The sequence below is a fragment of the Bradysia coprophila genome, assembly GCF_014529535.1.
Source record: "Bradysia coprophila strain Holo2 chromosome X unlocalized genomic scaffold, BU_Bcop_v1 contig_38, whole genome shotgun sequence".
NCBI classification, from domain to species: domain Eukaryota; kingdom Metazoa; phylum Arthropoda; class Insecta; order Diptera; family Sciaridae; genus Bradysia; species Bradysia coprophila.
Genome location: NW_023503327.1, coordinates 1,677,414 through 1,702,474, shown reverse-complemented (window position 1 = coordinate 1,702,474; position 25,061 = coordinate 1,677,414). Strand labels below are relative to the sequence as shown.

The 25,061-nt window shown below is 35.8% G+C and overlaps 1 protein-coding gene across 1 annotated transcript; it reads left to right on the top strand.

The window, feature by feature from the left end:
* Positions 1-18,918: 18,918 nt before the first annotated feature.
* Positions 18,919-21,993, top strand: LOC119069579 (excitatory amino acid transporter 3-like). Its single transcript, XM_037173663.1, has 5 exons — positions 18,919-19,211; positions 19,278-19,614; positions 20,154-20,651; positions 20,898-21,227; positions 21,422-21,993. The coding sequence occupies exons 1-5, from the start codon at positions 19,124-19,126 to the stop codon at positions 21,576-21,578; spliced, it is 1,410 nt and encodes a 469-aa protein (XP_037029558.1). The 5' UTR covers positions 18,919-19,123; the 3' UTR covers positions 21,579-21,993.
* The last annotated feature ends 3,068 nt before the right edge of the window (positions 21,994-25,061 follow it).

The following is a 25,061-nucleotide window of genomic DNA, read 5'->3' as shown; positions in this document are numbered from 1 at the left end:
GCTTGTAGGTTAGTCAAATTTGAACGGATTTAGATGCATTTTGATTTATTAGATAGGTATTGACCGTACCAATCAGGGAAAAAAAAGTTTATGAAATTCGGTTTACCGGAGCGTGAGCTAGGTCTCTTGGAGTGAGCTTATATGTGGCTAGTCGGCCGTACAGTGAACGTGGTGTTTTTTGTTAATATCTCGAGTAAAATTTAACCGAATTTCATGATATTTTTTTTGTTTGAAAGGTACTAACGAATGTAAAGCAGCCGTTGTACTTTCCACCTCCTAACAAAATGGCCGTCGGCCGCCATTTTGGATTTTTGTAAAATCAATATAAATAGGTGAAAATGATAATTCCAAAATCACTGATCAGTGGGAAGTGTAGTTTGTGTTACTTTTGAAAGGAACGTCGTACGGGGCTTCGTAATTGCGCTATGCGCAATTTTTAAGACGTACACATTGCATAAGAATTTTACGACGTTTACGGGCGCAATAGGCTTACGGTAAGAGTAGGGCGACGGACGAAGTAGGGTCACGTGCGCAATAGATGTACGGGTTTATACGGGGCTCAGTCGCAGCAAACGCTCCGACTGTTCTGACGGCTCGTTTTTGTATTTTGTTTTTGTATACGAAGTGACTATTCGCAGTCATCTGCGAATAGTCAATATTGGAAGTGACTATTCGCAGTCATCTGCGAATAGTCAATATTGATGCTATTCGCAGTCAACTGCGAATAGTCAATATTGATGCTATTCGCAGTTATTTATTTGAAAAATTGTAAATAACTAAAAATATCTTCTAAAATAAAAGTAGAGCAAGTTGGGAAGATTGTTGGTTTGCTACTTATATCAAAACAAAGAAAATTCGTTCTGTCAAAAAATGTATTGCAAAATGCAACGACAGAAACTGATTATCCATTGAATAAGCTTTGGAGACTGTTTTACTGAGAATTTACACAATTTGGAGATGCCAGGAGGCCTATACAGGCAGGTTTGGCTTCCGAAAGGTAGTATATTCTTTATAAAAGACAGACAGCACCAAGACTTAGGTTACTACACAGCTGTCAATATCGTCGCTTATTGATTGTACGATTTTGAGACACATAAACCATACGCTAAATAAATAAAATGGAGACTGTTGGTCACATGTACAAACTGTAAAACTGGGGATTGATCATCCCTTTTACCAACTGAATCATTACGGATTCTTGACACCTTTCGCAAACTGTGACATTACAAAGTGTTGCTACCTATTACAAACGATAACATTACATAGTGTATATCCCTTTTACAAACTGTAAAATTACCGAGTGTTGATCCCTTTTAAAAATTTTGACATTACAGACTATTACTACCTTTTACAAACTGTGACATTACAAAGCGATACTCACTTTTATAAACTGTAACATTACAGACTGTCACTCGCTTTTACGAACTGTAACATTACAGAGTGCAGATACATTTTACAAACTTTGACATAACAGAGTGTTACTCCTATTTACAAACTGTAACATTGCAGACTGTTGATCCACAAACTGTGATAAATCATACTGTCACTCCCTTTTACAAACTGTAACATTACAAAGTGCAGATACCTTTTATAAACTTTGGCATAACAGAGTGTTGCTTCTATTTACAAACTGTAACATTGCAGACTGTTGACCCTTTTTACAAACTGTGACAGTACATACTGTCACTCCCTTTTACGAACTGTGACAGTACATACTGTCACTCCCTTTTACGAACTGTAAAATTACAGAGTGTTGATCACTTTTACAAATTTTAACATTACATACTGTTACTACCTTTTACGAACTTTGACATAACAGAGTGTTGCTCCTATTTACAAATTGTAACATTGCAGACTGTTGATCCCCTTTACAAACTGTGACAGTACATACTGTCACTCCCTTTTACAAACTGTAACATTACAAAGTGCAGATACCTTTTATAAACTTTGGCATCACAGAGTGTTGCTTCTATTTACAAACTGTAACATTGCAGACTGTTGACCCTTTTTACAAACTGTGACAGTACATACTGTCACTCCCTTTTACGAACTGTGACAGTACATACTGTCACTCCCTTTTACGAACTGTAAAATTACAGAGTGTTGATCACTTTTACAAATTTTAACATTACATACTGTTACTACCTTTTACGAACTTTGACATAACAGAGTGTTGCTCCTATTTACAAATTGTAACATTGCAGACTGTTGATCCCCTTTACAAACTGTTACAGTACATACTGTCACTCCCTTTTACAAACTGTAACATTACAAAGTGCAGATACCTTTTATAAACTTTGACATAACAGAGTGTTGCTCCTATTTACATACTGTAACATTGCAGACTGTTGACCCTTTTTACAAACTGTGACAGTACATACTGTCACTCCCTTTTACGAACTGTTACATTACAGATTTTTTCTACCTATTACAAACTGCGATTGTACAGACTCTTGCGTCCCTTTACAAAACTTGAATCACAAATTCTAAAAACAGTCAATATTAATGCTATTCGCAGACTAATTGTGCCTTCACATTGATGAGAAATGATTTTGCTCTGCGTGTGCCTTTTGTTAATGTCGGTTATAACATGTAAGATAATGCAATTGCGATTCATTCATTCATTCAGGGCAATAAATGACAGTAGGACAATAAATGACAGTAGGACAATAAATGACACTAGGCCAATAAATGACAGTAGGACAAGAAATTACAGTAGGGCCATAATTGACAGGATGGCAATAAATGACAGTAGGGTAATAAATGGCAGTGTCATGTCGAAATGCTACTTTCAGCACATCATTATTCTGGTCGCACAGTGACAGAGAATATTTTTTGGAACACATTTTCCCGCTTTTTTCTACAGTTTTCTCAATTTTCCCAAAAATATAGAAAAAATTTGGGAAAATGTTTTCGCAAAAGTAGTCCCTGATAAATGAACTGACTTCGAAACAATCACGTGCAATAAGCACGTCTGAATTCGTGCACATTTTATGCAGTCAGAATAACTCGTACTTCATTCATATCGAAGCCTTTCCGTTTTGTGTTTATTCTCATATTTCCGGTAATTTTCTGAAAAGGCACCGAATTCAAAAGAAATATTTTTCATTGTTTAGCAAAAGTGTTAAGAACTTGAAAATCCTCAAAGACGTGTCTGCTCCAAGTCGATTTTGATTAACAATATCAAACAACACAATGATGGTCGAATGTCTTTTTTGTTAGATAAACCAATTCATTTTTACTTTAAATAGATGAAAGGCACTGCGAACGAGGTTTTTAGATTTTTTTTACATATTTCACAATATCATCACCACTTTAGTGTTGCAAGCGATGAAGCCGAAGCTGGATCTATGTTTCCCTCTCAATGGAAGATAACTCGTTTTCATTGAACGAGTTAAGACCACGGTTCTGAGAGAACAGGCTTAGACATTCACGAAGGCAGCTAGTATGAAAAGTTGAACGGTTCAATAGATTGTTGCCACATAAAAATTGTAGTAAACAAAAGTCATTCTCTTCTAGTCGATGGAGAGGAAGAGAGCCACTAGAAAATTATGCTGGCAATGCCTTCGTGATCCAATCAGATGTGTCATAGCCTGTTCTTTCAGAACCTTGCTTAAACCGGTCAATAGACACAATATCAAACTGCAGCTTTCGATAGCTCGTAAAGTCGTTATGTTTGGAGCACTAGAGTGCAATGGTATCCTTCATTGAATAGAAGTCTAACGCAGAACAAATTTGGAGTCCACTGTAATCATAATAGATTATAGATGATACAGGCTGCTGTTTCTTTCGTAAAGGCGCTTTAGGTGTAAGCTGTCAACATTATCAGTTTAAAAACCCTTCAAGGGCAAATGTGACGCAGGTCCTTGTGTCTACTTACAAAATGGCTGATATCGCTGAGGGTGACACATTCTGCGTCTGTACGGTCTGTACGCATAAGGTTTATAAACAAAAAATTTACCCAAAAAATTGTAGAAAGTGGCAGATGTTTCGGTTTTCTACCGTTTTAATTCCTTACTTTAAGGTATTCTCCCATATTTTAACCACACGGAAAAAACGGAAAATGTCAATGTACGTCTGATTCGATCACGATTTACGTGTGAGTCGCAAATACTACATCTCCTACGTAGTATGTACATCGAAGTCGTAAAATTCTACGTCTACATCGTACAATAAACGACTGAGTGAACCATTGGTTTTGTACATTGTAGTTGAGTGAGGACAAAACCAATGGTGCACTCAGCCGTTTATTGTACGATGTAGACGTAGAATTTTACGACTTCGATGTCCATACTACGTACGAGACGTAGCATTTGCGACCCACACGTAAAACGCGATCGACTCAAACGTACATCGACATTTTGTGTTTTTTCTGTGCATTTTTCTAACATTTCTCAACTCTGCTGTGCTATTAGCAAAGATACGTCAAAAATATATTGAAAAAAAAAATGAGATGACAACTCGCGATCTTGGCTTTTTCATATGAAAGTGACGCCAAGTGACAGTACAGCTCAAGTGTCAATAGACACTATTAAACAGGATACATGTTTTATTTGTGTGAGTTAAAACACACACCACACGCAATTTTTGCGTTCATTACGCTTCAAATAGACTTCATTTAGACATCTCACATCTGAGTGTTCATGCTTGGAGCTAGAGTGCTATGGTAGCTGAATTGACCTCAATTTTTTTTATTATTATCGTATCAGAAAACCAACCCTAACCCGCTCCAACGACCGAATAATAAACTAAATATTACAATGGCCCGCTTGATGTGTGTCATCAACTAGAGATTGCTGCAAAATATTCCGAAAGAAGGCAAGAAAAACATACCGTAGAGAGTATATATATATATATACATAAAAGGAATGCTTTGCTTTAAATTCACGTGCTTCGAGTGTATTTTATTTCATTTTTCACCGAAGCAAGGTATTTTTTTCACATCTATAACTCTATTATCAATTTTCCCTGTGGGTGTTTTCTCTTATTTCCTGTTCCTTCAAGAAAAATATACAATACAAATTACCTGTCTACGGTTTTGGATACAATGACATTCAAAATATTATCTTTTTTCCTTTTTAAATTCATGCAATATTTTATTTCTGTAGAATAAAATACAAAAAAAATTATACGAAGGAGAAGTAAATCATCAAAACGTTGAGCCATACTCTATACACACGGAGAGAGAGATACGTTGTTTGTTTTTTTGGTGGAGGGCTATATGTTTATATGTGTACACATTGTACAATTTACATGCGGCAGGGATGTCGGCTTTGTTATAACTCATTTTCGTCAATCGTATTAAATCAAAATATTAATAAGCACTCAGACAAATTTAAATTAATTTAAATTTTATTAATTTCGCATAATGTTTAACATAAGGGGTCATTCAAATAGTGCGCACGCTGTCATGGGGGACGGGGGGTCAGACCAAAGCGTGCGCTTCATACATTTAAAAAAATTTTCCCATGTATTTTCGCGTGCAAGGGGGGAGGGGGGGGTCTAAAAATCATCATTTTTAGCGTGCGCACTATTTGAATGGCCCCTAAAGGTAACATCTGTTTTACACTACATGTCAGTTGGGAATATGCTAATTACAACACAAACCAAAACATAATATGAATGTTTTATAAGCAAATAAAGTAATTTATGCAAACAATGGTTATATATATATGTGTGAGTATGTGTTGTATGCGATAGTGTGTACTATATACGTATGGATTTGTAGGACATAAAGCATAAAATATATTCCAAAACTAAACTATAGCGAATTATCAAATAAATGGTGTATGTGCATTACATGTGTTTGTTTTCTGTATATAATAAAAGTGGATGGAAAGTTTAGTTCAGTTATAGTTGTGGGTTAACACATTAGATGAACTTTGAAGAATTAGAAGACAGGAGGGGAAAAAAAGGTACCAAATTTAGGGGGTTTCAAATTGAAAGTGAGATAGTCTGTTGTTCGTTCAGAGTTGTGGAAACAACGAATTAATTGAATTAATAACTTTGATAGCCGAAAAATGTCATGAATTACTTCAGCTTGGAAGTTCTGCATTTCGGGCCCGGTGGTTATATCGGGTATGGTTGGTAGGATCTTTAACGGTAGTGTATTGTATAGCTGTATAACTGAACATTTTTATTTGAAACAACATTTTTAGTGCACTACGATACTGCAGTGGTATTTGTCAGTTTGTGTCATTCAAACGCGTTGAATTCTGGCTAAAGTATAATTTCCACTCAACAAAAAGAGAGAGAGAGAGCTGGCAATTAAACCAAGCATGAACACTGAATTGACAAGTGTCAAATTTAGAATTTAGAAAATCAATCTCACAAAACTAGGCCCTGCCTACTCTATGTTTGTCAGATTTTGTCCCATTTTCAAGAAACCTCTTGACCTCTTGAACAATATGCAGTGTATACATTTCATAGTAACGCTATGTTCTATTTTTCTTATGTGTGTGTGTCAGAAGAATTTTTTTTTTCAGCTAGTAATTATGAATTGGTAAATGTTGGAAGTTTTGATAGAATTGGGGGTATTTTCGTCATGAGTGATGTGTTGCAAGGTTGGTTCCTAAATTTTGGGATGAGAGATGATTCCTCTGGCACTTCCTAACTTCCATTGGATTTTTCAATGGATTTGGGTTATTTTCGACATGAGTGAGGTGTTCCAAGGTTGGTTCCTAAATTTTAGAATGAAAGATGATTCCTCTGGCACTTCCTAACTTCCATCGGATTTTTTGATGGATTTGGGTTACTTTCGACATAAGTGAGATGTTCCAAGGTTGGTTCCTAAATTTTGGGATGACAGATGATTCCTCTGGCACTTCCTAACTTCCATCGGATTTTTTTGATGGATTTGGGTTATTTTCGACATGAGTGAGGTGTTCCAAGGTTGGTTCCTAAATTTTAGAATGAAAGATGATTCCTCTGGCACTTCCTAACTTCCATCGGATTTTTTGATGGATTTGGGTTCTTTCGACATAAGTGAGATGTTCCAAGGTTGGTTCCTAAATTTTGGGATGACAGATGATTCCTCTGGCACTTCCTAACTTCCATCGGATTTTTTGATGGATTTGGGTTATTTTCGACATGAGTGAGGTGTTCCAAGGTTGGTTCCTAAATTTTAGAATGAAAGATGATTCCTCTGGCACTTCCTAACTTCCATCGGATTTTTTGATGGATTTGGGTTACTTTCGACATAAGTGAGATGTTCCAAGGTTGGTTCATAGATTTTGGGATGACAGATGATTCCTCTGGCACTTCCTAACTTCCATCGGATTTTTCGATGGATTTGGGTTATTTTCGACATGAGTGAGGTGTTCCAAGGTTGGTTCCTAAATTTTAGAATGAAAGATGATTCCTCTGGCACTTCCTAACTTCCATCGGATTTTTTGATGGATTTGGGTTACTTTCGACATAAGTGAGATGTTCCAAGGTTGGTTCATAAATTTTGGGATGACAGATGATTCCTCTGGCACTTCCTAACTTCCATCGGATTTTTCGATGGATTTGGGTTATTTTCGACATGAGTGAGGTGTTCCAAGGTTGGTTCCTAAATTTTAGAATGAAAGATGATTCCTCTGGCACTTCCTAACTTCCATCGGTTTTTTTGATGGATTTGGGTTACTTTCGACATAAGTGAGATGTTCCAAGGTTGGTTCATAAATTTTGGGATGACAGATGATTCCTCTGGCACTTCCTAACTTCCATCGGATTTTTCGATGGATTTGGGTTATTTTCGACATGAGTGAGGTGTTCCAAGGTTGGTTCCTAAATTTTAGAATGAAAGATGATTCCTCTGGCACTTCCTAACTTCCATCGGTTTTTTTGATGGATTTGGGTTACTTTCGACATAAGTGAGATGTTCCAAGGTTGGTTCATAGATTTTGGGATGACAGATGATTCCTCTGGCACTTCCTAACTTCCATCGGATTTTTTGATGGATTTGGGTTATTTTCGACATGAGTGAGATGTTCCAAGGTTGGTTCCTAAATTTTGGTATGACAGATGATTCCTCTGGCACTTCCTAACTTCCATCGGATTTTTCAATGGATTTGGGTTATTTTCGACATGAGTGAGGTGTTCCAAGGTTGGTTCCTAAATTTTAGAATGAAAGATGATTCCTCTGGCACTTCCATCGGATTTTTTGATGGATTTGGGTTACTTTCGACATAAGTGAGATGTTCCAAGGTTGGTTCATAAATTTTGGGAAGACAGATGATTCCTCTGGCACTTCCTAACTTCCATCGGATTTTTTGATGGATTTGGGTTATTTTCGACATGAGTGATACAAAATAACTGATATCGCTGAGGGTGACGCATTGTGCGTCGTACGCAAAAGTTTTATCAACAAAAAATTGACTCAAAAAATTTGTGAAAGAAAATTTTACAACAAGAAATTTGCGTCACAAGTGGCAGATGTTGAGGAACGTATTGTTAGGAAAATGGTTGAAAAATGTTCTGAAAGAATTTAAACGAAAGAAAACCGAATCATCTGCCATTTGTCACCCTCAGCGATATCAGTTATTTTGTAAGTAAGATAAAGGACTTGCGTCACATTTACCCTTTAAGGGTTTTTTGACTGATTTCATAGTAAAGCTATGTTCTATTTTTCCTATTATTCTCAGAAACATTCCAATAAGCTTCAATTCCATGTTACAATTAAGAGTGTTAAGAGTTAAGAACCATGCCCACGTAGCCACCAAATTGCATTGCAATATTGTGCAAGATGGAACGAATGTAAAAGAAAAAAAAAATTGTTTCGTTAGCATTCGTCTTATTGTTTGGGGTATCTCCGTATCTCAACAATGATATCGAATGTTCAACGATGTGGAAAATGCTAATACACACTCAAATTACTATCAATCACAATTGACATCTTTATATTTCCCTACGAATATTCTTATTCCATTCAATTCGTCTTTATTGTGTAGTCAATTCAATAAAAAAAAAAACATTTTTTTGTTGTTGTTGATATTATTCGGCTGCCTTTTAATCAAAAATCAATTTATATCTTTTCTGAATGAGATTTTCCCACAACAAGCTTGAAAATTAAATGATAAATGATCGAACATGATACCGATTTAACTTCCTTTATTACAACAAACGCCGAGTAGATGTGTGTATTGCGCTAGATGCCATTATATACAATACAATGCTAACGCTTTTGATATTCAAAATATTATCACCATAAAGTTTATTATACGATTTTATAACATCTATACGGCAAGCTACACGGTATATACATACGTATAATACACACACAGACCAAATAAATGATATTCGAATGGATATAAATTACTCCTCCGGAAAACTCATAAAAAGCATAATTTGTAATTGTGCTTAATTGGTGGAAATTTTCCGAGGAATATGATCCGGTAATAAGTTGCGTGGTTGAATAAATGAATACATTTCGTAGCATTTCTTTTTTACTTCTTCTTTCTTCTGCTTCTTCATATCGTTCATGTCTTCTGTGGGTATATTTAATTAATGGTGTCTCGTTACCTATTGACTAGATTATCGTCGATTTAATGGTGAATGTTATTGCACTTCAATCGCAGTATCTGTATCACTTCTCCCAATACCGTACAGGAATCAGCAGATTCACAGTCATTCAGCAATGATTAACAATGCATCGAACATTCCAAATTTAATCGGAAAACAGTTTTACGTTGTTTACATCGACGACAATTATCATACTGTATTTTGGTCTAACGTATGCTTCAAATCGGATTACAATGGAAACCGTTGCATAATTGTCGATGTTAGCAATTGAAAATTTTCAAGTTTTTGTTTTTTGAGTCGTGTGTTTTTATGGAGTGTCTTGTCTCAATGTGGAATAGATCACTCTAGTTGTGTTCATTAGTTTCGACTTCGTCGTGAAAAACCTCTGATTCTATTTATGTAAATGGCATTTTTTTACAGTATAGGCTACTTCGCGAGGGAATAAACGCACTCACTTGCTGTGGGGATAAACAAAAAACATAACCGCACATACGCAATTTTCCAAACAATAATGTTTTGTTTTTACGATATTATGTGCAGGAAATTCATTAGAAATTTAAATAAATAGTGAAAATTATGAAATACTGTGAAAATAAGCCTTGTCATCGAGATTTCAGCCGAAAAAAAAGATTCATTTTTGGTTTGGAATGACAAACATCCGATACGAAATCGCCAACAAAAACAGAACATGACAAAGGTCACCGAAAACTTGACGACACGACTTATTTTTACAATATTTCATAATTTTCACTATTTATTTACATTTCTGATGAATTTCTTGCACAAAATATCGTAAGAACAAAACAATATTGTTCGGAAAATTGCGTATGTGCGGTTATGTTTTTTGTTTATCCCCACAGCAAGTGAGTGCGTTTATTCCCTCGCGAAGTAGCCTATTGTCGGACCTAACTCTGGCTGAGTAGAACCGTTGAGTCATAGATGATCTTTTTTCTGTGTGGCCTAATATTAAGAATTATTTCACTAAATTTCACCAACTTTTATTGAAAAATTCACATTTGGTGAAATTCGATGAAATTTATTGCTGAAGCATCCAAATTTGTCGTTTGTCAATTCTGTGTCAATGCTAGGAGAAGTGCCGTGGTTGAATTGAAATAATTCAGCCGGGCGGGGGACTATTCAGTTTCAAATAAGACACAAAGTTACACATATACACACCCGTGAACGTTCTTCGTTTTCCTTATTTTTTAATGTCAGTCGACTGTGATAGGGGAAAAACAGCCGACCGAAATGGGACTCGTTCTTTGTTGGAATTTTTTATATGTTCCCGAAGCTTGTGTGGCTAGTAGGAGGTTATCAAAAACCGAAAACGTGCACTTTTATTACAGAAATTTCTCGATGTACAGGAAACGTGCATGGTCGTGTGAAGTGTCATTAGAAAGGCAATTTCACATACTTTCTGGGTAAATGGCTTGTTATGGAGGTTTGGAGATCTAAGATGAAATATGAGCAAATAAACATTTCTTCTCATATTTCATCGTAGATGCTTCCAAACCCACATAAGTCCCTGAAACAACATAAAATTACTGTTCTAATAACACCCCACACGACCATGTACGTTTCATGTACCTCGAGAAATTGCTGTAAAAAAAGTGTAAGTTTCAATCTTTTGAGGTTGAAAACATCAACTGCACAGTGTGAATGAATTTTAACCCCAATAAGACCCTGTTTGCCCCGAAAGTACTTGCAATTGCCTTTTTAATGACACCACACATGACCCTGTACGGCTCGTGTAACTGGAGAAATATCTGTAAGAAAAGTGCATGTTTTCGGTTTTTGATCACCTCCCACTAACCACACAAGCTTCGAAGATTTTTTTTTTTTTAAATTAATTTTGCCGTCTAGGGTCAAATATCTTTCTGGGCTGTTTTTCAAAAGAATCGCTCATAAGGTGTGACTGATGAATTGAGACTGTTCACAAAAAGACGATTGTGGAAATGAATGCGCCTTTCCACATTGGTGTTATGCATCCCTTTTCAATGATTATCTTCAACTGAGATGGTGCTGTGCTACCCACGTCAACAGCCTAATTGATCCATTTAATTTTAATTGAAAACAGCAATAGTCAAAAGATTGAAATCAACAAGTTCGGTACGTTACAATCAAAAAGTGCCTGTGATTACGTCGATATTTGAAAAATATTACCTTTTGTAATCAAAAGTTTTCGAGAAGTTGCTAATTTAATTTGTAATAAATATTTATGAGAAGCAATGCTGGAAAATCAAGAATATTTAATTAAATTACAGATCATGAATATTCATGCGTTTCGTTATAAAAACAATTTACAATTTTCACCGAGGAAAATGCCATGGAAAATTATAAAATATTCATTAACGATTTACTTGGTACTTTGTATATAGAGATATAGAGATGTACGTTAACGACACCAGGGGATGAGTTTTACATGCTGTGTATTTTTGTTTTGGCATTTTTTTCCCGCTTTTCTTTTTTGTACAAATAGATGTTGCGTTAACACCAAACACCATACAAAATTAGGTATGATGGGATGAAAGGGTTATTAGGTTAATAGGTTTTTATTCAATTTTCTTTCCGTAATCAACTTTATTGTCGTCTTTAAAACATCGACTTTACGGTCATATTTTGCGTTGAGGACTTTTTCTTAGGTTTCAAGAATGGCTCTCCGACACCATCAAAATGTCGGCTCCCTTAGTGAGGCCTAATTAAAATTTTCAGCCGGATAGACTTCGGTAGCCCTGCTTAATAGCGAGGATTGATTTTTAGCATAACAAATTAGCAAAAGTGTTTTATGGGGATTTAAGTGTTTAAGGAAGGTAAGAGTGGTGCGGACACCTTCCGTCGACTATCATTATAGATGTCTACCATCGTTTTATGGACTATTCCAAGTGACTTTCCTAAGTCCTCTCAAGCACCTTGACTATAATTAAGCGACTTAGTCGTTTTGTTAAATGATACACATCCAATGTGTTAGTTACGAATCCAATAAGGCATAGGTGAATTCTCATCCTAATTCTAAATCACAAAGAAAAAACATAGCTAACGCCGACCCGTACGAAACACCTATTCGTGTCAAAAGCCTTTAAAATCACTTACATTATCCACTCTTTGCCTTGTTATCATTTATACAAATAAATTGCCGGAGGCAATATAGACAGCCCCCTACGAAGACAAATTTCATAAATTCCTATTTAAACAGCTATATACCGCTATATTTAACTATATTTAACTATAAATAAACATTTCACAGATAAATATATGCTATTATATAGCTCTATATGCCTGTATATAGCTCAATATAGCTGTATATAGGTATATATAGATATCCATATATGGAATCACTGAAACCCCACACACATAACAAATTATTTCCATGTTAACAGAAACTCTCTAAGTACAAATTTTCCCACTTTATATCGTTTTACTAAAATCCAATATGGCCGCCGGCAGCCATTTTGTTAGGAGACCGGAAATAGTACCGACGCTTTACATTCGTTAATACCTTTCAAACAAAAAAAAATTCATGAAATTCGGTCAAAATTTACTCGAGATATTGTCAAAATACTGCACGTTCACTGTACTTCCGAGTAGCCAGATAAGAGCTCACTCCAAGAGACCTAGCTCACGCTCCGGAGAACATAATTTCATAAAAAAAATTTTCCCTGATTGGTACGGTCAATACCTATCTAATAAAGTGAAAACAGACGAAATATGTTCAAATTTGGCCGACCTACAAGCAAAAACTTCCCGCCCTGTGCCTGTTTCACACCAAGGGGTCTAACTCACGAGTCGGTCATCCGATTTCCATAAACTTTTTTTTTGTCGATCGGTATTGTAAATACCTTTTATTTGACGTATCACTTACAAGTTTAACGTTTAAATGTCCGGAGATATCTTCGAAAAACCGTAAAGCACTTATTGGGCCACAGCTCGGGAGGGGTCGATCCAAAATCACTCATCTTCGAACTTAGCCTGTCTTTTGACATTACCAAACGGGAAAAAAAAGAATTTTCAAAATCGGATGCGTTTTACTCAAGTTATCGTGCAGACAGACAGACGGACAGACGGACAGACAGACGGACATTTTTTTTTCGCGGATTTGGCATCTCTAGACAACCACAATAGGTTTCCCCTTACTCAGGGAGTCCAATTCGACGTGTTACAAACGTATGCGTAAACCCATAAGACCCCAGTACTTCGTACGGGTCTAAAAATTAAATTGTAATTGCATTCATGCGAACAAGATGGAACGATGTCATTTACTTTTGTTTCGCTCGCACTAGTTTAATTTCAATTTAAAACAAGAATTGATCCTGATCCTGACGTGCTACACCAAACAGGATGACAATCCAACCATAGCTTTTTAAATACGTGGCTGCCTCATGACTTAACACAACGACGTGTGAAATAGGTCAATTTTGCACAAAACTCGATAATGAAATGTTGACAACAAAATACATTCCGAAATCGTCTAAAAACGATTCAACAGGATCGAACTAAAGCCCTTTCTTACACAAATCGTATAAGGATAAATTCACGAGGATCCACTCAATCATCTTTTAAAGTTACAGTCTATGCGACTGGTGCTTCAGAGTTAGACGAATATTTCTAGTTAGGAACAATTAAACATCAATATAATTTCTGGCACCGATGGTAAACGGATACTCATTACTCAACTAACCTTTTTGTGAGAACAACAATAGTTATTGATCTGCGAAGTAAGGTATGAAGGTATTTTATTGCAATACACAAGTCACCGGCTTCGCCTAGTGTTGACAATCGACATCTAGTGCTATAAAATATTTTCATACGATACTTGTTACATAAATGACTATTTCGCAATTCCGGGTCATAATCATCACCTTTCCGTGCATCCTGTCGTTTTGAGGATTTTTATATACCTTCAACGAAAGACCAAATTTTGTATAAATAAAAATCTCGCATTGACCAGAATTCGAACCCCTGATACCAAAACTTTTCTAAACATCAATCAGTGACTATAGCCACTCGGCGAAAAACGAAATTGCGAAAAACGTTATATCTAACACGGTAGGTATGCTGGACCTCTTGGGTCGACAATCGACATCTAGTGTGATAAAATACCTTCGTCCTTGGTAGATAAATAACTAATGTGCGAATAGCATTTTCGTTAAAAAAAAAATTCTTTTGTTCATCTGTCACATAATGTGACATTTGACAGTATAACAAATGAAAAATTTTAATTAGATCTTTGCTATGTATAGTTATGTGTAGTTATTCCTGTAGGATCTGCACCAGATAATATTTTCTGAGTCGCAGTTATTATTAAGGTCAGTTTAATATAATAGCGTAATATATAATCATAATTTCGGTAATATGATATCCGCCAAAAAACCCTAAAGGGTAAAAGTGTGACGCAAGTCCTTGTTTCTACTTACAAAATAACTGATATCGCTGAGGGTGACGCATTTTTCGCCTCAACGCAAAAGTGTTATCAACAAAAAATTGAACCAAAAAATTTGTGAAAGAAAATTTTACAGAAAGAAATTTGCGTCACAAGTGGCAGATGATTCAGGACATTATTTTCTCTATTTGAACTATTTTCCTCAACATCTGCCACTTGTGACGCAATTTTTTTCTAAAATTTTATATCTTAAATTTTTTGGTTCAATTTTTTGTTGATAACACTTTTGCGTTGAGGCGAAAAATGCGTCACCCTCAGCGATATCAGTTATTTTGTAAGTAGAAACAAGGACTTGCGTCACACTTTTACCCTTTAGGGTTTTTTGACGGATATCAGTTCTTTTGGAAGTTTAGGTGTAAGGGAAACTAGTTTTGTAAGCAACTCATGTCGACAACAGCTGAAATCCAACAAAAAATCCGATGGAAGTTTGGAAGTGCCAGAGGAATCATCTTTCATCCCAAAATTTAGGAACCAACCTTGGAACACCTTACTTATATTGAAAATATCCCAAATCCATCGAAAAATCCGATGCAAGTTAGGAAGTGCCAGAGAAATCATCTGTCATTCCAAAATTTAGGAACCAACCTTGGAACACCTCACTTATATCGGAAATAACCCAAATCCATCGAAAAATCAGATTGAAGCTAGGAAGTGCCAGAGGAATCATCTGTCATCCCAAAATTTAGGAACCAACCTCGGAACACCTTACTTATATCGAAAATAACCCAAATCTATCGAAAAATCCGATGGAAGTTAAGAAGTACCAGAGGAATCATCTGTCATCCCAAAATTTAGGAACCAACCTTGGAACACCTTACTTATATTGAAAATATCCCAAATCCATCGAAAAATCCAATGGAAGTTAGGAAGTGCCAGAGGAATCATCTGTCATCCCAAAATTTAGGAACCAACCTCGGAACACCTCACTTATATCGAAAATAAGCCAAATCCATCGAAAAATCCGATGGAAGTTAGGTAGTGCCAGAGGAATCATCTCTCATCCCAAAATTTAGGAACCAACCTCGGAACACCTCAATTATATCGAAAATAACCCAAATCCATCGAAAAAACCGATGGTAGTTAGGAAGTGCCAGATGAATCATCTGTCATCCCAAAATTTAGGAACCAACCTCGGAACACCTCACTTATATCGAAAATAACCCAAATCCATCGAAAAATCCGATGAAAGTTAAGAAGTGCCAGAGGAATCATCTCTCATCCCAAAATTTAGGAACCAACCTTGGAACACCTCACTTATATCGAAAATAACCCAAATCCATCGAAAAATCCGATGGAAGTTAGGAAATGCCAGAGAAATCATCTCTCATCCCAAAATTTAGGAACCAACCTCGGAACACTTCACTTATATCGAAAACAACCCAAATCCATCAAAAAAACCGATGGAAGTTAGGAAGTACCAGAGGAATCATCTCTCATCCCAAAATTGAGGAACCAACCTTGGAACACCTCACTCATGTCGAAAATAACCCAAATCCATCAAAGCACTTTTTCCAACATTCATAATTACTAGCTGAAAAAAAAATTACTTCTGACACACACACACACACACACACACAAAACACGCTGTTACATGGCATTGTATGGAAACTTCCGGGAGTCCTAGCTCCCAAAAACGCTTGCATACCCCCATTTTTTAAAATCTTATTTTGATCTAGGGACCGAGATTAACCTATAACCAAAATTTCAGGAAAATCGTAAGAAACGTTTAGGAGTTACGAAATCGTCCTTTTTCATAGGAACTAACTAACTAACTAACTAACTAACTAACTAACTAACTAACTAACTAACTAACTAACGTAGCCAATTTGAGTTATCTGAAAAAACGAAATTTTGCTTATTTTCAAACAAACATCAATATTTCGAAGTTCAATATCTCGGCCAATTTTGAAGCTGCAGTAACGTGTGATAGCTCGTTGAACTCGTATGGATTCCAAGATATCCTAGTTTGAGGGTCGTTGGAGTTAAGGGGGAGAAGTCAAAAAGTTGCTGTAAATATGCTCCGCCGTCCTCAAAAAATTTTTGTTAAAACATTTTTGGTAGTGGACTTGCGTCACGCCCGCTAACTAACGTGCGGGCATGATTGTGTAAAACTAAAATTATCTTTCCAATCACTTTGTTGTTTTTCAAATTTCAGCTATTTCAGCTGTTTTGCCATCTTATGTATAATGACAAAACAGCTGATATCGAAGAAATAGTAAAAACAATGATTTTGTACATTTTACGAGACTACGGCCGTAGTCTATTTCATAATAAAAACAATAGCGCTAACTGTTTGTAACCTATTCTGACAATTGCGAGAAGTGCAAGCAAATTTATGTACATAATTACTTGATGTTCTTGATAAACCTACACCAAAAATTTCGTTTTAGCATAAATTTTTAAATATTTCAATTTATCGTCTTCACAACCACATTCCTTACAACTGTATATAGCTCTAAAGGAATTTGCTCCTTGACTATGACGGCTATGACGCATTCATTTCGAAAACTATCAGTATTAGTTTTGTGATTTGATTTATCGGCTTATCTGTTTTCTTCTGTTTCGTTGCAACTACTTATTTTGGTGCATGAAAAAACATGTGGAAGAAGAATGCGTGACCGAGATGAGATATTCCAAATAGTTATTCATCCAACTGTCAACATTTTTCAAAAACCAAAACAAAGTGACAGTTGCAAAGAGAAAAAATTGCTTGCTCACTCCATTGCAGAAACTAGAGGTAAGAAAATAAACAAAGTTCCAAGCAATTACGTAAATACTACTATTATTCATATCAACTAAGTTATTGTCAAATTATTTATTTATTTTACTTAAGTTTTGTTTTTGTATTATCATTTTCCATTTTCTTTGTGTGGTTGACTAGGTGAATACAATGTGCTTACAATGTAATAATTGTGGTTGAATTGATTCCATTTTAATGAAATAAACAACCACAACTACATTCATGGACAATCATAAAAGTTATGCTATTCGCTTCACCTGTTTTTCAGCGGGTCCACTGATCCAAACACATTGCCTAACTATTTCACCACCCGTATAAGAGAGGCTTGTTGTATGAGTGTGAGTGGTCCGTGTGAAAAACAGCTAAATCAAGTTGCATCACTTCCATGATTGACCTTGTGTAAAGCTTCAACAAAAATTTTGAGTTTTCATCAATATATCATTCGGCTCGACCGACTAGCCGCCTCGTTGCCTTACCAATATTGTGGTTTTATCAGAGTTCGTTGTGTGTTGTCTTGTAAAACTGTAATTTTGCCCATACGATGTGTTGTCAACGTCAGTTTCACCTCGGACTGGAATTGTCTATTTTCGCACTAGTGCGTTAAAGAAACAACAACAAAATTCGGTGAATGAAAACGTTTACAATGAAATATGATAAGGTGAAGATTATGTCCCGTAATTGCGAAAAATCTCTCTTATTTGGTATTATGAGATAAAGTTATTATTACAGTGTAACATTTCAGTGGGCAAAATCATTCATTATACCCACCAATGAAGTAATGATTCGAAATTTTACGTATTCACGAAAATTTAAGAAAAACTTTCTATGAATTCATACACAATTTCGATATCCAAAAGATATTTTCAATTTTTTTAATGATTTACTGTCAATAGGGGTAAACCATTATGGTTCGTTAAGTTCGTAACTATGGCAATTTAGTACACTTTTGACATTTCTACCATATGTTTTATGTCAAAAGTCTACGAAATCGCCATTTTCACTAACTTTAAGAACCATGTTGGTTTACCCCTAATGTTTTTTCTTTCGTAATCGTCGACAAAGTGATGAACATGAAGATTAAACATTAAATATTTTTTCTTCATACTTCTCTCATATGATCAGATATGACCGCATATGCAATAATGACACATTTTGTATTCTAATCTGGTAATGTAATTGTAGACTTGGTTTCGTTTGCGTTCTCTTTAAAAACATTTTTTTTTTCGTAAACATTTGTAAACGAGATATTCTTGTTTTTCAGTTAAGAATAATTTTTCGTTGCGTGTTAAGGTGTATTTTGCTACCTGTCGAAACTATTACAAAGAATTGTTTCATGAATTTTTGTTTTTTATTTACTGTGTTGATCTATTGAAAAGAGTAAAACCGTGAAAGAAGTTTGTGTCAATTTTATAATCAACAGAGTTTACATTCGCAGATCAACCATGAAAAACTCTAGAATTAGGCAAACAATTGAGAAAAATCTATTACTTCTGACAACATTGGCTGGTGTTATCATTGGAATAATTTTGGGTAAATGCTTGATATAAGAATGCCTTTCAACACTCATTGAATTGACGTTTTCTAACAATAATTCAGGAATTGGATTACGATCGAGTGGCCTATCCGACAGTCAGAAATTGCTGATATCATTTCCCGGTGAATTATTTTTGCGAATGTTAAAATTGCTCACACTGCCGCTACTGATATCAAGTTTAGTAACCGTGACAGCTAGCCTTAATAGTCAACTGGGTGGCAAGATCATGTTAAGAACGTTGATTTTATTCGCATTGACATCGTTTCTAACGGCCAGCATGGGCATTTCATTAACATTTTTATTTCGATCTGAGAATAATCATTCGACGACGAATACGGCAGTCAACGCAACCGATGCCAAAGAATCCAAAATTTTGGATAGTTTTCTCGATTTGGGAAGGTAAGATGGTTTTATGCTAACTTTAGTGCGGCTTAATTTTGAATGAGTGAGGAGATAAATAAATGAACCGGAAGGCAGGGACTATTTTTGGAAAATTTTCTGGCCAAAAATTGCCAGACTTTCCCAAAATTTTGCACATTTCCTAATGGGAAATTCTAGCGAATTTTGTAAAATATTCGAAAATTCACGGCACAGTACAATAAACCAGGCAGGAGCGGTTCATTTTTGAAACGTCAAATAAGGGACCTAATACACCGTATGGAAATGAACTCAAATGAACGCTGACACTCGCGCTGACATAAATTGAATTTATTTTATTCGCAAAACATAATGCTACTAGATCAGGTCTCTAGTCAAACCAAGCGCTCCTGCCTGGTTTATTTTACTATGCTGTGGACTTTCATCAAAAATCAATTTTTCTAGAAATAGGCTCTCCGGAAAGCGTTGCGGGAATGTTGAATATTTTCACTATTGATTGGAATTGATTGAATTTCTTTTTGCAAAGGTCTGACATTTATCATTGTAACTTTCTGTTTCAGAAATTTCTTCCCAGAAAATTTGTTCCAAGCCACATTCCAGCAAGTACAGACCGTCTACAGAGAACATAAAGACGAGAATGGCACAAATTCGAAATTAGTTAGAGAACTGATTTATCGAAACAGTCCGAACACGCTGGGACTGGTAATATTCTGCTTAATATTCGGCACAATTGCCAATTCGATTGGCGAAAAGGGCGATGTGATTCGAGTGTTCTTTTCGGCTGTATTCGATATATTGCTGAAAATAACCACAAAAGTGATGTGGTTGAGTGGAATTGGCGTTTGCAGCATCATTGCTGATAAGCTTCTGAGTGTGGATAATTTACCAGAAGTCTTATCACAGCTTGCTCTGTTTGCATTTTGTGTGATTTTTGGCGTTTTTATCCATCAATTGATTATCATGCCGGCCATATACTATTGTTTCCTTCGAAAGAATCCGTACACATTCTTCTGGAGTTTGATAGAAGCATGGGTAACTGCATTTGCTGTTGCGTCAGCGTTAGTATTTACAAAAATTGAAGCGAAATGCAAGCAACATACTTCCAGGAATAACTTAGACTGGACATAGAAACGACAATGTTGTCGATGCCATATTTTGACAGTTGTAAAGTCTAACTTATTGCTAGTAGTGCGTTGACGCAGAAAACATCATAAATCAGAGAAATGATATCTAGATGACGCTGCCGATGCAACGCTGGATGTCAATTCTCTGTTGCAAATAGTTGACCATTTTCCCTCTTACAGAGTCGTCACATTACCCACTACGATGCGATGCATGATCGACAAAATGAAGCACGATGAGCGAATAGTTAAATTCGTGCTGTCGTTAGGAATATATTTGAATACCAACGGAACAGCAATGTTTATGTCGATAGCGTCAGTGTTCGTAGCACATTTAAATGGCATAACGCTGGGCTTTGATTCATTGTTCATTGTTCTCATCACATCGACTGCTTTGTCAATGGCGATGCCATCCATTCCGAGCGCTTCATTGGTGATGTTACTGATCATATTGGATTCAATTAATATTGATCCCAGCAATGTGTCACTGTTGTTTGGCATTGATTGGATTCTGTAAGTGTTCGATTACAGGCGGAGAAAACGAAGAAGTCATAATTACTCTCATTCCACTCAACGTGGACATCGTGGACAGCTTTTATCAATTGTAATCGTTTAATTTGTGACTTCCTTATTTTCTCCCACTGTATCAACGTCGCATGCAATTTTTGTTATGAATCCGACTGAATCACTTTCTCTAATTGATAAAGGGATCGTTTCCGTACAACCAGCAACGTATTAGATGATTGCCTTGCGGCTGCTGTTATAGAAAAGCTCAGTGAAAAAGAGCTCAAAAGTTTGGATGCGCACAAAACACAATCCGAAGGATCTCGTTCACATGCAACACAATCAGACTCATCAGTTTAAGATAAAAGAACAATTATTTAGTTTCCCATGCGAAAGTTGACCATTACATAGCAATTGGCCCACCAGCGAAAATGATCCATTACATCTGGACTATTTTCGCCTTATTTTTTTCACTTTCTTACGTGATGTCAAATTTCGCATGCGTAATTCGCATTCGGCTCGGATAACTTCTACTCTAGTCGAAAAGACAGTTACCGAAGCTTGTTGCTCAAAGACACTCTTGTGAGTTAGCTTTTATCACACAATTTTTACCTCATGCAATGAATTACTTTCGCACCATCCAATGTAACCTACTGTTCCTGTTTTGATTATTTTTGAGGAGACATTGTTAACAAATTTTTTGTTTTATCGCAGCATATTCGTACACGGAATAAATAATATCGGTGTGCCGATCTACCAACAGCTGGTGTCCATTTCATTGTTAGTAAAAATCTGCATTTATCATTTGTTACCAGTCACACACACACACGCGTATAAAGTAAACAATCGAGTACAATGGACCCAACTAAATTGCCTTCGCGCCCGTTCTATCTAATCGAGGTAGAACAACTATTTTTAATTAAAAAAAAACAATCGCTACACGAGCTGATGCAAAACCAGCTGTTGCTGTTGCTTTTCTGAGAAAATTGAAAACGTTTTATGAAATTGCAGCGATGTGCCTCGTATTTACGAATTTAACCTACCAAATATCTTGTTAATGTACAATTCTGGCAACATCATCACCTTCGAGAAGATGAGTATCCACATGCACGACCACGAATTCATTGATCGAAATGATCGAGTATAACACAGGAGGCAAGACAACCGTAATAGGTGAATCTTTGCAGTGGCTATTTTTGGGAGATTTTTTTCTTCCATATTTTCCTAAATTAAACACACTTTCTTAAATTCGCCTAAGATTTCTCAAATCACTTTTCCACATTTACCAGAATTTGAAAAATTTCAGAAAATTGTTTTCCCAAAAATAGTTCCTAATTTTTGCCCAAACCTATTACTGGTACGCCAGCACATGAGCGAAACCAGCACATGAAAAGTGAACGCATCCTAAGCTCTCTCTTGAGAGAGAGTTGAATTTCTGAAATAAAAAACCGCACATCTCTGGGATCGAACACGGGCCCTCTCACACATCAGCTCATGACAATTCATGTGAGCTAAATCGTTCTTACATGAAGTACGGTAATTGTCGAATAGTATTTATCTGGGCTCATTGATTGTACCAATTACTTTTATTGGTTTTGGATGAGAAGGAAGTCTCGGATCGACGTCTTCTTATAATATTTTGAAAGCTTGTAAATTAAGACTTCAAAATCCAAAATACCTCATGGGTCCAAGACTCCTGGCCCCAGATATAGCTTCTAGAATTTTTCATCCCATACAAAGGACTTTGTTCCAGAGCTACCAGATGTCAGCCCTGGACTCATGTCTCGATTGAGTATATTGAGACATGAGTCCAAGGCTGACTTCTGGTGGCTCTGGAACAAAATCCTTTGTATGGGAAGAAAAATTCTAGAAGCTATATCTCGGGCCAGGAGTCTTGGACTCATATAATTTTTTGTCAGCATTTACCTAGTACTAGTAGCTATCGATTGAGCATAGTGAGATTTGCATTACCTTCAGTATGTTTATATACTTCGGTTACAACGGTGTTACTACAGTTGTGACATCATTTGACTGTTTTGTTCGGTCAGAACCATATATGGTCGCCTCGGGTTGACAATCGACATCTAGTGCGATAAAATACCTTCATACGATTCTTGTTTCATAAATAACCATTATGATGATGAGTGCGATAAAAAGCCTTGCAAATCCTTTATAGCACTACTACGCGTAAAATACGTTCATATTGCTCACAGGCCGCGGAAGTATCGAATTCACTCACTGAATTGCATAAAAAATTGTATCAATTTTTCGTGCTGCTTTAAGATAAGTGGAGACATCGTTCCTAATACTCAAACATCTTTTTTAGCAAATAAGAGGTTAATTAATTTATGAATGTACGTATTGCCTGCGGATCTATTACGTTATACCTGGCGTAGATTTTACCCAATAAGTGTGTCAGTTAGAATCAAAAGCGAGATCAAAAGTGACGTTTTAAACATCAAACGAAAATAAATTTGCGAAATGGTCGCAAAATGTTTTATTTTTCCTTAATTCTAATAACGAAATAGAAATGAGGAAAAAGAAAAAAAAAATTGAGTCCATGTCGTTTTTTAAATTTTCGTTTGACGTTTAAAACGTCATTTTGACAGATGGAAAGGGCCAACTTTGATTCCAACAGACACAATTATAGAATACTAACCTTTAGTGGTCGCCAACATTAGTTTAACATTTAAAAAACAGCAAAAGTATTAAAATTGATAAATCTGGTGCCTCATGTTCTTTGTTTCGCGAAATCATTGTATAACACAAACTCTTTTACTTCATTTGTTTATCCATACATTTTGCTATCTAAGTGCATGTGATGTGTAGATCATTGCTTATTCGTGTCATTGTGTCAATAACAGATGATCAGTCATTTCTGAACTTGGAAACATAATAGTGAGCTGTTGTCATTTTCGGTTTTTGCAAATTCATTAATTCATTCATTCTTAAATTGAAAATTGTGCGGTAAACAATTCAATCAGAAAGGAACGTGACAGAGAGCTTTCTTCTTTCTCTTTTAAATAAATCAATTTTTCTTCTCCGACGAAAAGAATACTTAATCTCCAGATGGTATTCTATGCAAACGTTTCACTTTAAGCGATATTTCACACAATTCGGACAGTGGAGTGAGATGGCTAAAAACACATAAATTTTAACAAATTTATATTAGTCCACAGAGGTAAGTCGGCCAAAGAATTTGGTGAATTGATTTAGTGTTCCACCACCTTTCATGTATATGGCGATTATAAGATTTATAATCAAAACTTATTCGATCGCAAGAAATTCTATTATTATTTTCCATCGTAAATCTTATAACAACCCCCGGAAATGAATTATAATATTTACGAAAAATATAATCCAAAAATATCCGCCAGTATAGTTTTGTATTTTATCCAAAATAACAAATTACCACAATATAAATACCGAAATAGAAATGTTGCTGCACAAAAGTTTATCCAATTTCGGAAAGTTGTAGAAATTAATTCTCTTTAGCACCATAAAGGGTCAGAAGTTATCCAAAACCATTGTCTAGACTCATAAAATGAAAATAAATGATTGAACTTTTATTGGTAAAGCGCTCAACATTTATTATACGGGAATTTAAGGAGAGCACTCTATTGCGGACGAAAATAAATATCAAAAAGATGTTTTTTTTTTGTTCTTCGTCTTCGTCTCATTGCTTTATTTTTTCTCTGCTCTATAGTATACGTTAAGCCGGACAATGAATTTTCCCTTCTCTTTTCACTTAAATGTTTGTTCATTTTATTTACTGTATTTATTGCAATTACTTGCAAATCTATTGTCGTTGGAAACTTTAATAGTGTATACGTATAAACTAGG

Coding starts and splice junctions, on each gene's coding strand:
- LOC119069579 (XM_037173663.1), top strand. CDS start 19,124: ATGAAAAACTCTAGAATTAGGCAAACAATTGAGAAAAATCTATTACTT. Junction 19,212..19,277: donor TATCATTGGAATAATTTTGG/GTAAATGCTTGA, acceptor ACAATAATTCAG/GAATTGGATTACGATCGAGT. Junction 21,228..21,421: donor TTTGGCATTGATTGGATTCT/GTAAGTGTTCGA, acceptor TAATTGATAAAG/GGATCGTTTCCGTACAACCA.